Source organism: Rutidosis leptorrhynchoides, chromosome 10 (genome assembly GCF_046630445.1).
Source record: "Rutidosis leptorrhynchoides isolate AG116_Rl617_1_P2 chromosome 10, CSIRO_AGI_Rlap_v1, whole genome shotgun sequence".
Classification (NCBI taxonomy): domain Eukaryota; kingdom Viridiplantae; phylum Streptophyta; class Magnoliopsida; order Asterales; family Asteraceae; genus Rutidosis; species Rutidosis leptorrhynchoides.
In genome coordinates, this window is record NC_092342.1 from 341467163 (window position 1) to 341479280 (window position 12118).

The window sequence follows — 12118 nt, forward strand, 5'->3', positions numbered from 1 at the left end:
AACGCGGAGATGCACATATATTGTTAATTTAAAATAACATTTAAATCTCTCACGGTTTATACCTTTTAGTTCGACTCGAGTTGCCCTTCAACGACATCATCGTTAGCCACAAAATAATTTACTAAACGCAATAAAATACATTAAAAATCGAACCCTCGACGCAAAACGAGGGTTCAATAACTAGTTTGAACCATTAGGCACATAAATAGAGATAAGGCCCATCAATCCAGCCACGTTATCAAACACAGATTAGGCCCATCATTCCAACCCAACCACACTATCAATAGAAATTGACAAAAGTAAAACTATTGGAATTTAACTCCCATTAAACCAACTAAACCTCTCTGAAATCAGTACATCAACAGACTCAAAAATATTACATCTCAAATCTAATGTAGAACAAATCCGTTAGAGAGTCTCGGACCAATCGAACGATCTATGAAAACCTAAAAAACCAGCAGAATATAAAAGATGAAAATTAGGCTCAAAAAAAGAGTCACCCAAAAAAAAAAAAAAAACTACTTTTTACCCTGAACTTTGAGCTATATATATATGTTACAAATCAAATCCTCGGTTTCAAAGGATTGTTTCACCCTACCTACACATCTCAAAGCCTTAAACTTCTCATCAACCAACCAACAACCATCATTTCTCTGCTAATGTGACATCAAGAAATCGTACACACCTGCATTGTTTCAACTTCATCACTGCATCTCGCGTGTTCCCACACGCCAAATCTACATAAGTGGCGGTAAGAACGACTTCCGGGCAGTCGGGTAAAACCGACAATGCTACTGTGATGGCCTCTTTCGCCCTCTTGATATCACCTTCAACAGCTAACGAACAGGCCATGTTTGCATATAGGACCGCACGGGCATCTTCAGGATTGAGAGAAAATGGTACCGATTGGTCCAAGAAAGGGGTATTACTGGAATTTGGTTCCTCGAGATCCACAGTTTTCCTCATTTTCCAGATGTCACGATCCTCTTGGCTGTAAGGTATATTTTGTTCTGATATGTACGTCGATAAATGTTCAGAAGCTTGCTTAGGCTGGTTCAAGAGACAATAAGCTTCGGCTGCATAAACATTTCCTAAAAAAACATATACTCTAGAACCTTCTGGAAGTCTCAGAAGACTCTTAGCAGTAGTCAATGCCTTCTCTACATTCCCCAATTCCAAGTAAACGAACGCCAGGTCAGCAAGCACAGCTTGCAAGATCATCTTATTCTCTTTTCCACAAAGGCCCTCGTATTCATTCACCGAGCTCTGTAACAACAAACTGTTCCCAATCTTTGACTCTTTGACTTCACCATTTGAGTTCACCTGACCCGTTTTTACATTTGACCCATCAAAAGTATATAGAAAGTGCAAGGCATTTAAAAGACAGCTTTTAGCAAACGTCAGTGAAAGGTTCGGCTCGATCTGCACCGTATTTCTTGAATTCCAGCAATCTATAACAAGTTGTCTCCATTTTCCCCGGCCAATAATATTAACGTTTATATCACCTTTCTTTTCTGAATACATAATACAACACTCAGCAATTCGAAGCCATAAGAGAGGCCGTTTGAAGAAGACCGAACTCGCCTGTTGGAAACATCGAACCGCAAGTACCGGTTTCCCACTAGCTAAATAAACCAGCCCACAATTGTATGCAAACAAAACAGATTTGTCCTGTGAGTAACTCAACAGTTTCCTAGGTTTTTCATTTTTCTGTAAAGAGCTGTTACTGAGTGCCTTTGAGAAATAGTATGCTGCCGTCTGATATTTTCCTAGTTTATAATAAATGCATCCAAGGTTGTTGTAATATAAACCAGTAGTTCGGGATCTGGTTCCGGTTTGAGTGACGGATGCCATTAAAAGCTTAATCGACTTATTATGATTATTTCTAGCGTACTCAAGTTGTGATTTTAAAAACAATGCGAGCGTATAATCTTCTCCAATGGCTATGTTCATGGCCATTTTGACTTCACGTTTGGCTGCTTTGAGATTTCTAGTAAGAATGAGAACCCAAACTTTGTATAAATGCACTTTCAGCCTTAAATCAGGTGTTGTAATAAGAGTCTCGTCAGCTAGGGTTTTTGTGAGATCATTTGAGGGCCGTAAATCAAGGGCTGACATTAGAGATTCGAAGAGTTTTTCCTCTGAGAGAGTTCGAGCTATTGGACTTTCGGGGCCGTTTGTGTTAACAGCTGAATCAGAACTAACTGATTCTGACATCATCACGTTGCTGGGTGTTGACGTGGATTTTGTCACTGAGTTTGTTAGTTGCTGAGTGAAGTTTCCAGGTTCATTTTGGCTGCCACCTAAGCTATTGCCGCCCACTCTTTCCAAATAATTGATCACGTCCTGTAATAATGTTGCAAATTTGCTTATCTAATACACAGGAACATTTTGTAGTCACTACCAAAAACAAGAAACTTACTGCAGCTCTTGAAGCATGATGGCATATTAAGGAAACGTCCAGTAACAAGAGACATACATGGTGGGCCACCCTCTGCAGAACAAAAACAAACTAATGAACCAACTGAAACCGAAGCCCAAAAAACAAGTTATGAATTTATGTCATACCTCATCTATTGGTTCAATATTTTGATATAATCTCTCCAAAATAGAAAAACACTTCTCATATTCGTGTAGATGGTACAGGATGACTGCCTAGAAAAAATATAGAAGAAGAAGAGCAGCTAATACGGTTAAAAAAACAGAGCATATCACACACAATGCAGGAGAACTTGAAAAGCGACAATAAAACATATTGGCGTACTATGTTGAATGTCGTCAATGAAGCATCAAAATCGTCATTTGATGCGCCCGGGGCATTATTGATGGTAGAGGCTGAATTGGCCGCAATATTATTTCCCACAAATTTGATCTTGTTGTTCAATGTGTCTGCATTTTGCCCGGGTGAGTGAGCATGCCTCTCACTTCGTTTCTTAACCAGATGAGAAAAATAGGTAGTAAGCATATGAAACTATGATACCATGCGGGAAAAAAGATGCTAACAAATGTTGTCATTCATGAAATAAATGGACCTCAAAAGTTTATGAAATGCAATCACTAACATAAGATGATCTACAGATAATTACACATTAGAAATGAATGTGTGTGGTGAGGAAGTGATTAACAATAAATGAGATACAAAATGGGTGAAATGGGTAGGAAACAATAATGTACCTAGTTTCCTGATATTGAAAAACCAAACAAAGAAAGTGCAATAATGTTAAGATTATATATAATATCACTTTCTAGTGATGTTTAGATCTATAATTAATTAGGCCTGAAACTAAGTCTGTAACGTTGACATACTCTCAAAGCATAGAAGAAAACAAAAAGATTACTGAGTAACTGAAAACAAGTGCTTTGCAACAATGTACGTCGGCACAACAATTAATATCAAAAGTAAAATTGCAAAGCCAAATAAATTGTACTAGAAACAAGAACCAGTTAAGAACAGCAGTACAGATACAATGTTTGGAACAGCGCAACAAGTAAATCTCCTGATATCATCATTTATTCAGGCAGCATTTATTGCCAATGACTTTCTGGTTCTCTGGAATCTTCCATAATATATATCTATTTTATCAGTGGGGAAGAACGTAATTTATTTATTAAGTATATGATTCTTATGGAAAAATTCTAACAAAATGCATGCATTATCAGTTGGCTTTTAGCTCTAATTTAACATTTAAATGATATACAGTGTGGTCAGATAGAGTCGTAACAAAACAGCAAGATGTGTCATTAACTTCTAGATGTCTTTCATAATCCACTTTACTAATATAATACTGATATTGATAAGCCGAAGAAATTCTAACAGAACGTAATTGTAGAACAACCTTGTATAGGACATATCAGATACATGTTAGAAGTAAAACCATTTCCATATCTACTAATAGTCACCTAAAATATGGTCGTTTAGGTGAGTTTGAGAGTGGGATGGATGTGTCGTTTTTGCCAAGGAAGGGTTAAGTGCCACATAATGTGAGGGTTAAAGATGTAAGTTTTCAGGGGTAAATGTTATGAGTGCAATATTAGTTTAGGGGTTAAATATTAACTTTATAATTATATTATACCTATATACTAAAACGCGTAGCGGATTCCGTCGTTTCAGTTATATCGGATTGTCGTTTTGAGTTTGCGTTCACACTACAACCGGTCCCTCAGCTTCGGCTTAATTTACACAACGCCCCCTCAAGTTTACACTTTTTCAGGGGTAGAAAGCGTAAATATATAATATATAATTTTATTAAAATAAAAGAAACTAATTCCACCCGAATTTTTAACGGGCCCTATCTTCTCGCTCGGTGCGAGTTAAATTTTTCCGAAACCACCGTTCAACTTGAAAAAATCTGACAAAACTGCGCGCGAAACGGACATCGTTGAAAAAACACTAAATATTTCGGGCTATATTTCATATCGCTCGGTGCGAGTTAAATTTTTCCGAAATCATCGTTCAACTCGAAAAAATCTGATGAACACAACGGGATCGTTAAAAAAAGCCAAATATTTCAGGCCATATTTCATACATATACATACACGTACAACAACCAACTTAACCTATTAGATATATTAGATATCAAACAACATATATCCAAATTCGACCGCGCGTTGAATACAACGGCAGCAACGCGCGGTCGAATTTTTTTCTATTAATCTTTTTTCCCGCCGCGGGTTAAATTTCTCTGTCATCACTGTTCAACTCGAAATAATTTTACGAACAAAACGCAACTAACTATATGCGAAACGGAGTTTAAAAAAACATTTTGGATTATATATATATATATATATATATATATATATATATATATATATATATATATATATATATATATATATTAAAATGCTATAATGATGATGTCATTATTAGGTTAATTCCTTTATTAAGAAAAAATCAAAAAGAAAAAGAAAAAAATCTAAGCATGGTGAGTGATGTCATTAATCTAAATAATTTTGAATTAAAATTAAATCTTATTAATTAATTATTAATTATTATTATTAAATCTTATTAATAATTATTTTAAATATTAAAATTAAATAATTTCAAAATTTTTTAATTAATTTTTTTGAATTGAATACGAGAAGGTATAAAAGCTAGGCAGAAGGAAACCAATTCTAAATTTATATTTTAATTTATACTTTTAAAATAAAATAACAACTAATATTATCTCTTATGATTGGATGTAGATTGTTTAATATGCATTTTAGGTGTTTGATGAAAAGTTCAGCTGACAAGTTTCTTAGTCAGACTATGTGGTTCCACGGGTCATTAAACTAAATGACTTTAGCATTTACGTTTACTTAATACCTAAAACATATCATTAAACTGTTTCGTTTAAACAAACATGTGGTTCCACGGGTCATTTCACTAGTGTGTGTGTATATATATATATATATATATATATATATATATATATATATATATATATATATATATAGGGGCAGGATCAATGGGGAAGTAACCAATCGGGGGGAAGCAAAAAAAAAAAATTTCGTTTTTTTTTTGGAATTTTTTTTTAGGCATCAAGATCACACGAAAATATGAACATTTAGAAAAGACACTTCGTGATGAATGTTATTATTTAGGCGGGAAAACGATCGAAAAAAATAACATTCAAGATAATATTGATCGTGAAGAATGTTAACGTTTTTTTTTTTTTTCATGTTTTGTGAAGTAAAATTTAGCCCGATTTAGAGTTTAGGGTTTAGGGTTTGGTGTTTTGGGTTTAGTCCCTAAACCCAAAACCCTAAACTCTAAACCGTTCGTGTTAAAACTCAATCTAAATCCTAAATCTAAACCCTAAATTTCTAAACCCTAATATCTAAAACCTCAACATACGCTCGAAAAACACGATAATTGTTATATATTACTTCTTCGAGCGTTTTCCCGCCAAAATAAAAACATTTATCACAAAGTGTCTTTATTAAATGTTCATATTTTCATCCAATCTATAATGTTCGTGAATAAAGTTTTTTCAAAAAACGAAAAAAAAAAAAATTTGCTTCCCCCCGCTTCCCCTCGATTGGTTACTTCCCCCTTGATCCTACCACTATATATATATATATATATATATATATATATATATATATATATATATATATATATATATATAAGTTCATTAGTTTGTAAAGTAAAAAATCGGAGTTCGAGTTTGCTACCCCCTTTTTCCCCTAATTTTTTTTTTCTCATTTCTCGCTCAATATTAGTTTCCGTCATGCACGGACCGTTAGATATATTAGGTATCAAACAATGTATATCCAAATACAACCGCAGCAACGCGGTCGAATTTTTTCTAGTTTCAACCAATTACATCCTACAACATTAACCTCCAAAATGACAAACAATAAACATACCTTAAGATTGTCAAGGGCTTCCAAAAATCTCTTTGGATTTGAAAATCCATCTTGAAGGTTCTCCACAATAGCAATGTTATGAAGAATCTAAAATACGAGGTAGATTAACAGAAAGAAAAACATCAGTAAGTAGTCATGTATACACAATATTCATTCATTTAAGTATTAAATGTTAACTACAAAATACAAATATGTACATGCTACATGATATATATACACACATATACACTAAACACCAAAAGGATATGATGAGTATGGCATTCGACATGTAATCTGAGCAAAAATTAATTGTACTCTAAACATAGCTAATAGCCTAATATTAAAAATTCTTCCAAAAATAAATTATATACACACACACACACACACATACATATATAATTATTTATTTAAAGATTTGTTCTAATATATTTATTACTATAAAACTAAAGTAAATGTTGGTCAACGTCCGAAGTCCCGACCAACTAGTCGTTCCAAAGTCCCGAGTCGGCAAACAAAAGACCCACCTAATCTTTACAATACAAACCAATTTCAGAAATTTACTTGCTCCTATAATTTTGATGATAGCTAAAGCCATCATCAAAGATTCCTATCTACTAACACGCAATATGTTGTGTCCGTGTGTTGAATGGAGTTACCAATAAAGTCATTTCACAACAGCGAAATATTCAAAAGCAGAGGGATTGCAACGTTATTCACTTACTCACATCCCATAGAGAATGCTTGCAATGGATAATCGATTTAAAACACTTTGTTGTTCAAAATCCTAACACAATAAACTAAATACCTACACTGAGCCGGTGAAGAAAGAAGTTGTATCAATCTTACTACTATTAGTTCGAAGTGACATAAAAAACAAAACTATATATGTACAGGCTACAAAAAAGATAAGAGAGCAATACTCCACTCTTACTAGCTTGTAATATATTATATATCTGATGCACACCGCCATTAAAGTCTGTCATTTCAATTCCTTACGTTTAATTAAAGAGTATTAACTTTGTATGCTTATGTAAGTTTAAAGCTATCAAATAAATGTGGTCTAAGTTTATATACTTGTTACTTTACATAATATATACTAGATTATCAGTTTAGCCTTCTTTTAAGACTTTGGATTGGCAAAAACGATACGAAATTCTCAAAGTAAGCCAAGAAACCCACCCCAAGAGTCATGACTGGTTAAATATCACTTTAAAGTATCCAAAAGTGCAAATATTTATATAGCCAGCCTACTGAACATGCCCATCTAGTTACCAGGAGTGTACCCAGCCAGTCTACAGTCTACTGGACACTAGCAGCTTTGCCTACTCACAGTTATGGTTACAAACATAATATAGGAAACATTAGAAAAAATTCAAATTTTACAGTAGCTTACAATGTATTCCACATTTCCTCAACAAAATAATCGATAACCAACCTCAATGTAACAATAAACCTAACTAGATAGATCATGGCACCACTATATGAGGATCATATGTTGTTCATAGACAGTAACTTCATACATGCTAAGCACATTTTTCATGGTCTTTCAATTTTTTTATAGTAACATGGTACAGTGGATGTTTAAAAAACATTTGGTCAAAAAAAAAAAAAAAGAACTAGTAAAGGCAACACAATATGAGAAAAGTACAGTTCATTGAAAAAATTCTTAACACAAAGAGTTACGAACAAAACAGAAAGAGCTAATAATTCTATCAGAGAGTCTTAAACTATCCCCGAGCGCACCACATTCCTAATCATAAAAAACCTATCAAGAATGTCCTTCAGTCAAGCATCCTAAACACAGTTTTATAAATAAAGTTCTCCTCAAAACCTCGAAACATACCATCTGACCCTAGCCAACAATGAGCATAATCCACTACCAACTAAAGCCAACTTCCAAAGACTCAAGTCATTATCTAGTGGACCTATTTTGTCATTCAACAATGTTTCTAATAAACTTGAGCCAATTTCTAAAATACATGTATTATTAGTATCACTAGTGAACTTAAATTTCAAAGCAGTTTCAAGGAACTCCAACTCTGAACATATAGCGAAAAATTAATAAACATAATCTTAATTTTTTTTATTAAGCAGTATTAATCAATCCTACAATCTGCATTTAACTGTTAAAAAAACAAAACTCCTCACAATCGAAACAATTTCCAATAATCAACGCAATAATAACATATAAATGAATTCACAAGCATATAGATATAAGCGAATTCACCTTCGGATCATCAACTTTCTTCTCCAGGATCTGATTCAAAACCCTAAGACAGTCAACATACTTCCCTGACTGATAAAACTCAGTCGCTTCTTTCGCTAACGCTTGCATAACAGAAATCAAATCCACATCAACCGATGATAACGATACATCCATCCTACTAATGTTGTTGCTGCTGTCCATTATTCCGCCAATTATAAAAAATTTTATAAAACTAAATTCAAAAACCCTAATCTTATGATTATCCACAAACACTCACATCTGGATCACGGGCAAAATTGATCGACTGAAACCCTAGAATATTAAAAACCAAATAAATCTCTATGTATATGTTGTATATATATGTAGAGTGAAAGAATCTAGAGAGGGAAAAAAGATGGTTCGTATTTGTTACAGCTGCTGCTATCGAGTCTGAGGATGTGTGAGATGAGCGATTTAATTTTAAATTATGATAGGGTGACGGTAACTGTAACTGGTGTATCTGACAGACCGTCGATGTGGTTGATGGTGTAATGATTTAACGGTGGATATGTGAAATTTGGCATTGTGTTCTTTTTATTTTTGTGAATGTAATTATCCTAAGGTAATTGTAATTTACCTAATAATTTCTTTTGGGCTAATATCGGATTTAAGCGAGGTTTTTGGTGTGTTTGGTGCAGTAGTTTATTGGAGGCTTATGAATATAATAAGCTTTAGGTAATAAGTTTCATTTGATAGACATAAAAAATGGAGCTTATGAAAATCATAAGTTCTTAAAAAATAAGCTACTTCTAGTAGCTTATGAATAAAAGTAGAGCTTATGAATTGAAAAATAAGTTTCATCTAGTTTACCAAACACTTATAGAAAATAATAAGCTCTAGCTACTAGTTTCAAAAATAGACTCTAGCTCCAGCTCTAGTCTATAAGCTCCAGCTCCAGCTACAACTACAAGCTCCAGCTCTAGCTAGTTTCATCTAAAAACATTTGTAATCAAAGTATCTATCTAGTTTATTTAATTATATCATTATACTATATTATATATTAATATTATATGTTATTCATTGTTCAACGTTCATCAATACTAATTACCATGAGGAGTTATATTCACAATGGTAGAATAGTAATTTCACTCATGTTAATTAATGAAGTAAACATTTTACTTATCCATGATATTTTGCCTTTGTTTTTAAAAACTTTTTTTTCTTATATTTTCAACCCTTTTATCCTTTTTCCCATTTTTTTTTTCTTTTACGCTCAATAACCCGATCAAAACTATCCTTTCAATTAACTGATCATAAACACCCTGCATCGAAGCGCAAATTTTTTTTACTCGTTATATATTATATTATATTATATTATAGTAAAATGATAACGACGGCCCTAAGGATTGTCATTAACATGCTTTAAAATGTTGTAAATTTTGATAACCGTCTTTATGACAATGACTAATAACCGCCATGTACAATTACTTAATACATGTTAACGACAACCCTTAGAGCTGTCGTTAGCATTTTTCCATATTATATTATATTATACTATACTATACTACATTATATAAACCGTTAAAAATATCAAAGATTTTAACTATAAACTAGTTATCATTCATCAGGTGTAAACGTTATTGAATATTATAATAATAATAATACACACTAACAATGATTATGATAAACTAATCAAGCTAAATCTGTGCAGTGCAAGAAGTGATCACCAATTGTTACTAACTAGCTTCATTCTCGCAATTCTCTTAATTATAATTCATCGAGTGCAAATGTTATTGAACAAAATTAAAAATAATACACAATAACAATAACAAAATATTATGATATTCAAGTCAATTATCAATTAATTATTAACTTCATATGCTAAAAGGCATGGCAATTCGTGTCGATTTACCCCCTTCAACAGTCAAGAGCATCAAACGACACACCAACCTCATCCCCTATTTTACACTTACACCCCCCAACTTTACATATCATTTGTAACTTTCCTACAAAATTTACAAACTTACCCCCATTAGGGGTGCCAAATGTAACTTCTAATTTTAATACAATGTCCATAAAAAACCCACCCAAATTTTTGACAATATTTATCTTTTTTCTCGACGCGAGTTAAGTTTCTCTGTTAACACCGTTCAACTCGAAATAATTTTACAAACAAAATGCAAGTAACTATATTCGAAACAGAGTCTTTTTTGTGAGTTTATGAGGTGGTACGCGAAACGACCTGGGTTCGAGTCCTTGTGACCCCTTTTCCCTTTTTATTAGTAATTTTTTCATCAATTCTCACTCAACATTAGTTTTATAAAAGCCGTTAAAATATTCCGCAGCAACGCGCGGACTAATTGTTTTTGGTTATAACTAACTAGCTTCATTCTTGAAACTCTTATACTGTCGACGGTGTTAACTCCGTTTATTTTCCCATCCGCGTGTCCCTTACATTTTTCTGGATTTTCAGTGGCATTTTTCGGAGTTTTGTCCTTTCCACCTATCTTTGTGCTTCTCTTGTAGGTCGCAAACTGCCGACGTTTTTGTAGGTGGGATGTAGGTTACTATTTTGGGCGGAGAGGTCTTTTGAGGAAAATAGTTCCTTTTGTTACTTTGGTGGGTTTAGGCTTAAAATTTAGCGTTTAATTAGTCAATTTTAGGGGTATGGTGGTGTTTGGTCGTTGATGGAGGGTGTTTTGATCGTTGGTGTAGGAGCATCAATAGAGTTTGTTTAGTTTGGTTTATTGTCGATATCTTTAAGACAACATCTCATATTTTTCCGCTCTAGATGTGGTTTCCTTTTGACATTGGCTTTTTCCGTCCTTCCTTGATATCTCGCTGAAACACCAGCTGGTTCGTCGCTTTTTTTTTCTTTGGTACAAAAACGTTTCCCATTTCTTTTCTTTTTTTTAACGGCCAAAGAATCAATTATATTAAAAAGGCTATCCCTGGCAAGACGCTAAGGGATAATTACAACGGCATAGATAACCATAAGTTCTAATTCGAAACTAAATGACCTCTATTTTTAATCCAACGAAAATAAAATAATCTAATAACATCAAAAAACTACTTTTACTACAAAAAGAATCATGAAAAACTACACCGTTCCTATATCGCCATAAGGCCCACAAGGAAGTAACCTTAACTGCGATGATTCGATTCTTGAACGACACCTGTAATCGAACTCCCTCAATTCAAGATAGAAACGAATCCCATGATGAAAACTGAGGAATGTCGCAATCAAGCCGAATCCGAATTTTATGCCATAACTCAAGAGCCAATTCACACTCAAAAAACAAGTGGTCTCGAGTCTTAACCCCATTATTACATATCAGGCAAACAATAGAGTTGATTTCTATCCCCTTCGTGGATAGGTTCCAACGAACGGGAAGAGAATTTAAACGTAAACGCCATAAGAATATATTCACTTTTCTCGGAACAAATTTGTACCATACCGTTTCGACATCAGAAGAATGAAGCAATCTACGATATATATCCCCTTAAATCTTTTACAGTGTACCACCCTTCATCGCTGATTGTACGCGACCACGAATCAGGACGATCGAAAATAACAGGATGCCCAATTTCCTCGTAGAAATA

General features: G+C 33.6%; 1 protein-coding gene across 1 annotated transcript; it reads right to left on the reverse strand.

Annotated features, from left to right (window-relative positions):
• Positions 1-325: 325 nt before the first annotated feature.
• On the reverse strand, positions 326-8936 carry LOC139872110 (uncharacterized). Its single transcript, XM_071859923.1, has 6 exons — positions 8558-8936; positions 6352-6438; positions 2765-2932; positions 2569-2655; positions 2423-2494; positions 326-2346 (listed from the first exon to the last, which is right to left on the reverse strand). The coding sequence occupies exons 1-6, from the start codon at positions 8735-8737 to the stop codon at positions 646-648; spliced, it is 2295 nt and encodes a 764-aa protein (XP_071716024.1). The 5' UTR covers positions 8738-8936; the 3' UTR covers positions 326-645.
• Positions 8937-12118: the final 3182 nt, after the last annotated feature.

Excerpts from the sequence above, each read along its gene's own strand:
- LOC139872110 (XM_071859923.1), bottom strand. The coding sequence starts at position 8,737 with ATGGACAGCAGCAACAACATTAGTAGGATGGATGTATCGTTATCATCG. Across the intron at positions 2,933-6,351 it reads AAGCCCTTGACAATCTTAAG|AAACGAAGTGAGAGGCATGC; the intron begins GTATGTTTATTG and ends CATCTGGTTAAG. Across the intron at positions 2,495-2,568 it reads ATATTGAACCAATAGATGAG|AGGGTGGCCCACCATGTATG; the intron begins GTATGACATAAA and ends TTTGTTCTGCAG.